Genomic DNA, 6136 nt, shown 5'->3' on the forward strand with positions numbered 1-6136 from the left:
GAGGGGTCCATTTACTAAGCCTTGGAGAGGGATAAAGTAGATAGAGATTAAGGGGTCTATTCATTAAGATATACGGTATAGAATTGTTACTTACCACTATAGATAGCATCACTTCGATGCGATCTATAGTTTTGATAATTAGCAATTCATTTACACTTACCTGTCTTGCAAATCAGAGTGGTAAATCCATGTTCGGCGGTTCGTTGTTTTACTCCTTCTTTATGGTCCTGCGCATGTACCAGGTCATCTCGGAGGCGGTGGGGAGGAGGGGATGCGCGGGGGCAGCTGGCCGCCTGGATGGAGGTGACCGGGCATATGCATATGCCGGATCACCCTAACAATAGTGGAGGCAGGGGTAGGAATGGGAGGGGACACTGGGTCAGTGGGGGCAGTCAGCACTGCAGAATGTAATCCGGGATATACATATACCCTGGGCTCCTCTGATTGGCTGCTGGCAGAGAAGGGGTGGAGAGACAGCTGTCTTTGCTGCTCTTCTACCCTAATAGTACTGCTTATGCCATCCTGAGATGGCGAATGAGGTGTTACTTTCCATTCCTTTATAAATCGCACACACCATACAACTGTCTGGTGATGCGATACATACAGGAGCGGGTGCCCCGCAGGAGAAGTAATAAGCTTCCGCAACAGTACCCTGTTCTATGAATAGCATGAAGCAGAGAAGTGCCCTGTTTTCAGATAAATAGGACACTTCACTGCTTCATGAATAGACCCCTAAGCACCAAACAATCAGCTCATAACTTTCATTTTTCAAACACAGCCTGTAAGATGACAGGAGCTGATTGGTTGGTACTTTATCTCTCTCCAAGGCTTAGTACATCTTCCCCTGCATCTGTCTCGTACCTCTCATTTAAATAGAACGTCAGTGGCATTAGGGAGGGTATAGCAGGAGGGGGGGGAGAGGTACGGATGCATACGATGAGCACTTCTGTGCGGTAATGTGGACCGTGGTCTGTACGATTGTGCGTCCACGTATGTCTGTCTTGTGTAAAAGTGAGTGTGCACGTTCTTGTGATTGGTTGCCATGGTTGTGTTCTTGCTCTGTGTTTAGTTTGCCGGATGAAATGCTGAAATTGTGGCTGCGTTGTGCTCACTACCATGCTGTGCGTGTAATGTGTGAATGATGCCATGTACACCTGCAGTTTGCTGTTTTTACTCTCTCTGTGTTTCTCCTTGTCTTTCTAATACCTCGTCATCCTCATCGCACCGCCATCCAATCAAACCTCCATCTCTCAGATCAGCGAGAAGGTTGGTCCCTTTGACTTCTTATCCAGATAGAGATTGGCACGTGTTGGTCCGACCTATCCCCCCGCGGGGGGAGCAGCAGAGCCGAGCTCCGAACAGAGCTTTTCTATTATACTATTATTATGCAGCCCATAAAACCCTGCTGTAATCCCTGTTCTCTACTCTGTGACCCCGATGCCTGCCTGTAATATGTGCCTGCAAGTGCAGTCCCCCCCCTTTGTGCACGCTGTAATGTGCATGGTCCCCGCCCTCCTCCCTGTTGCCCCCACCTCTTCTCAGCTGGCTGTGAGTCTACCACTGTAGGTGCAGTTGTAAGGGTCCGGGGTACTTGAACATTGTTCTTCTACCATTTTCATAAACATTAACCATTCCTTGTTTGCAGCAGTCCACAGTGGTAATATTGCTCTTACATCAAATCCCTAAAGAGCCTCATTGTATCATGTATAACACTGTGCAAGGCTATGGGGTTATTTTCGTCTTTCCTAGAGCTATGCAACCGCCTCCAACCAAGAAGTTAAATAGTTGCAATAACTCCCAACTCCTAATTATGTGCCATGGAAACTTAAGATTTTAGCTGGTGTCTCATAAACAATAACCAAATGCAGTGAAGCGCTTAATCAGTCAGGGATCTGGAGTGAGGGCCTCAAGGCCCCCATACATCAGAGACTGATTGTGTATAAAAATCTTTCCCTTTTTCAATCGATTGCTGATTGCAGAGATGCCACAATCGATTGAAAAAGGGAAAGATTTTTATACACAATCGATTGCAAATTGCACGATTGCTGCAATCAATCTCTGATGTCTGGGGGCCTTCATTCAGACCCGGTCGCAAGCACTGTGCGCTCGCAACCGGGTCGATGGTAGGCCAGTGTGCATGCGCGAGACCCGATAGCGACAAGCAAACCGTCGCTCCGGGTCTCGCACCAAAGGGGGCGTGCTGTCGATGTGAGTGACAGCATGCCCCCTTTGGTGGGCGGGTCGGGGGGTGGCTGCCCAGACGGAGGAGTTCCCATGGGAACGCCTACCGTCTGGGGCCGGCCCCACTGACATCACAAGTGATGTCAGTGGGAGAGCTTTCGGTTCTGTTAGAGCCAAAAGCTCTCTGGGGCTTGCGGCAACGAGACCCTGCCACAAGGGTCTCGTCGCAAGCCCGATGGTCGCGATGGTCATGACCATCGCGACCATCTTCCTGGCCGCTCGCTATAGCTGTGGGTGGTCACCCACAGCTATGCGAGCGGCCAGGAGGCCATTCTAAAAAAACAGAAGGCATTTTGGCATTTAGGCATTTTGATGTTTTCAATTAGCTTAATTGGCCCAATAATTACATGTAATTTTTAAGTGCTAAAAGAAATGTCATCAAATTAGCCCAAAATCAACTTTTTTGTTAGTTTAGGAACAACAAATTCAATGAAAGTATTTTAAGAATGAAAAATAATTGCTTTTTTTTTTATTTGTTTTTTTACATTTTTTTAAACATTTTTTAAAATGGTCTCAAATTACCACAAAATCACGTTTTTTTTCTACTTTTTTTGCACATTTTGTTTCATTTGTTTTAGATTAAACAAACAACGTTGCTTTTTAATAATTTTTTCTTTTAATTAAGAAAATGCACAAATAACCCATTTGACACCATTTAAAAACCTCCAGTACTTTCCTTATGCCCACTAACAGCCTTCTGTATGATTTTGCGAACGAAGTTATGCTTTTTTGGGATCCTGGGTGGTCTCCCCACTTTTTTATGCCCTCCCACTGACTCCCTCGGCGCGAGTACCATGAATAGGTATTTATAATTGGATCTGGCATTTCTCGGGAGTGCGCATTCGTGCAATGCACGGATGCAATTGTATGTCTTTGGCATATTCAATTAGGTGCGAGATGTCCCGCTGCTGAGGTTTTCGCCATCATCGCTGGATTTCAATGCGGAAAAGTTTTGCGCTCGTCACCGCTTATCCCTGTATTCAATTAGAAATCGTCGAAAACGGGACCCGGTGAAACGCAAACAAGCGAAAAGTACTGTCAGATTTGGGGAGATCAGCCTGACACCTCCCCAAAAGATGCAATGACATGGGGGATCACTATGGATACCCCCGAATAGACCTGCTGAAGGTATTTGGGGAACTTAAATGGTCTTAATAAATGCTATTTTACATCTTTGCATAAGTGGTGAAGAATAGCATTTAGCAGTTTTGTTTTTTTTAGAAAATTTGGGGTACCTGAGAATGGGTGCTAGCATATTTTAAAGTTGCTAAAGTGAAGTTTTAAAAATAGTTAAAAATCCACCTGCAGCAAGCACCTGAAATAAAAAAAAACACCTGGGGCATATTTGGGGGACCCCCTGGAGTCTATTTCGCTAGTTTTTAAGTTTGTAACCAACTTTGGACTTGTTTGCCACCAAAACTAAGTACTTTTTTGGGGTAATGTAAAGTCTTCTTTTTAATTTTTTTGACGTAGTTTACCTTTGGGGGACTATTCCAAGGCTGCAGGGGGGTTCCCGCAACTTTGCAACCCAAAACCCCAATTCTGCACTTTTTTGCACCTGCTTTCATAGGTGAATCTTTTACGCTGGATACTATGCGCAGACTTTTCGTGGTGGCGAAAAGTCTTTGGAATTGAATACGGGGGAAAGTTTTCCTCTGGCGAAATGACATCACCGGCGAACACTTTTCGCCGAACTGTGCTTATCGCGGCTAATTGAATATGCCCCTAGGTGTCACTGTTTGCAGATGGAGAATGCATCTGTGGCACAAATGGTTTCACTAGATAAATTACAGTTCTTGAATACGGAAGTAAATACTCTGTAATTATCAATGCATTTTCCATAATTGTATTCTACTGACTACTGCACATGTGTAATTTCATCATGTGTACACCTAACCTGCCACAGATCTGCATACCTAGCTATAGTACCTCATTACACCTAGTAACGGCTGAAGTGTGTCACGGGTGTGTGATCATCATCATACATAACAAAAACTTATCTAAAATAAACACACGGAGACAGTAAATGGATATAAAACAGGTCAGCTATTATTTGAAGAATTTCATTTTAATTTTTAAATATTGTATGGTGGCTAGAAAGGACGGCAGAGCAGCCCAACAATGCAAACCAAACAACCAAACAAACACTACTTAGCTGGCGGTGTCCGCCCGATGGATGCAAAAACCAAACACTAGGGTACTAAGTACAAACCTTTAACAATCCCATCCGGAGATGGCCATACTGCTCCCGTAAAGGTGGTACAGTACTTCTCCACAATTACTAGAAGGTGAGTGCGCCCAATACACCAACTGCACCCGGGCTGATGATAAGCCGTACTTTCAAGCCCAAAACAATAGCTCACAATAAACATCCACTAGGGAAGGGCGGGCGGTTGATTTTCTTCAGGAAAGAGGCCTAAAGCCTGCAACCCAACACTTAAACTCTCAAATAGCCACACCCCTTAACTGTGTAATAGGTTAACCGACTGCATGTGATCATCACCCAAGCCAGCCCCCAGCCTACTGGTTTAAGCCACTCCTGGCTCATTCGAGCCCTCCGTTATTCTTCACGGAAGAAAATCAGCAACATATTCAAAGACATTGTACTTAAATTATATTATTACTATTATTATTATTATTATTTATATGGCGCCACAAGTGTTCCGCTTCGCCTTACAAAGTACATAAACAAATAAGTAAAATTTTACACCTGAGGTGAATGTATGTGTTGTTTCAAATACGCATGTCTACTTTTGATTGGCTGATTGTGTATGGACTCCTTCAACTAATAGTACTTTATTCACTGGCTATGCCTACCCTCCCGATTCGGCCGGGAGCCTCCCGAAAATCGTATTATGTAGTAAAATGGAGGCCCCTCACTGCTATGCACAGCTCCCCTGCTCCACCCTCCAGTAAAAACGGACCACATTTCACATAGTGCACAAGGGCCCCACTGGATACCCTGTTTCCAGAGATCTGCGCGTCCCTAGTAGATTTTTCCATCTCTTAGTATTGAAAAATTAAAGGCAGGGATTTTTGATGGCCCACAGATACGGAAACTGGTGAAGGATCCAAATTTTACTACATCTATGACTGAAACAGAATCTGAAGCATGGCTGAGTTATGTGTCTGTCATTCAAAAATGTTTAGGCAATCACAAGGCAGACAACCATCATGGATTAGTCCACAACATGCTAAAATGTTTCGAGAAAGTAGGTGCTAACATGAGGATTAATGTCCATTTTTTTGTACAGCCATTTAGATCACTTCCCGTCCAATCTAGGAGATTTAAGCGAAGACCAGGGTGAACGGTTCCACCAGAATATTCAGGTAATGGAAGAAACATACAGGAAGGTGGGATCGTCACATGATTGCCGATTACTGTTGGAGTCTGCAGAGGGACTGTCCGCAACAAGAATGCAAAAGAAAATCCTACAAAAAAACGGTTCTCATAGCTTCCTAACACTTATGTATGTAATTATCCTGTGTCTTTTTATATCATTTTACTAATCAAATGTAATCAGAATAAAAATATCTTTTTACCTATTTTTAACATTGTTTAATTTAATATTTCATAAATATTCAAGACCTATGCATATCTCAAAAACTAGAGACAATTGAAAAGTAAGCATGGCATATTCATGATCAGGAGCACAAAATTCATCGAAATCGACTCTTAAATCCCTGGCAGATGACTGTTCCCCAGTGTTATTTGTTTGTGTGGCTCCCCCTTTCCTCCCAAGGTGAAGGAGTGGTATAAAGGAGGGACAGAAGGCCTGATTCAGAAGCAGACACAATGCCAACATTTACGCAGTTCGAGCGATTATTTGCCATTGCGCATGCTTGAAAGTGGCACTGCGCATGTGCAGTTAATGGGGGGGTGTGGGTAAGCAAA

At 43.9% G+C, this 6136-nt stretch overlaps 1 protein-coding gene across 1 annotated transcript in view; it reads left to right on the top strand.

The window, feature by feature from the left end:
• Positions 1 to 5762, top strand: part of LOC148506082 (receptor-type tyrosine-protein phosphatase F-like) — a 149093-nt gene extending 143331 nt beyond the window's left edge. Inside the window, exon 18 of the mRNA XM_088447311.1 lies at positions 5496 to 5762. Coding sequence (XP_088303437.1) covers positions 5496 to 5503 — 8 coding nt within the window. The 3' untranslated portion in view covers positions 5504 to 5762. The remainder of the gene's footprint in view (positions 1 to 5495) is intronic.
• Positions 5763 to 6136: the final 374 nt, after the last annotated feature.

The sequence above is a fragment of the Taudactylus pleione genome, unplaced genomic scaffold (assembly GCF_031769625.1).
Source record: "Taudactylus pleione unplaced genomic scaffold, aTauple2 ptg000428l, whole genome shotgun sequence".
NCBI lineage: Eukaryota > Metazoa > Chordata > Amphibia > Anura > Myobatrachidae > Taudactylus > Taudactylus pleione.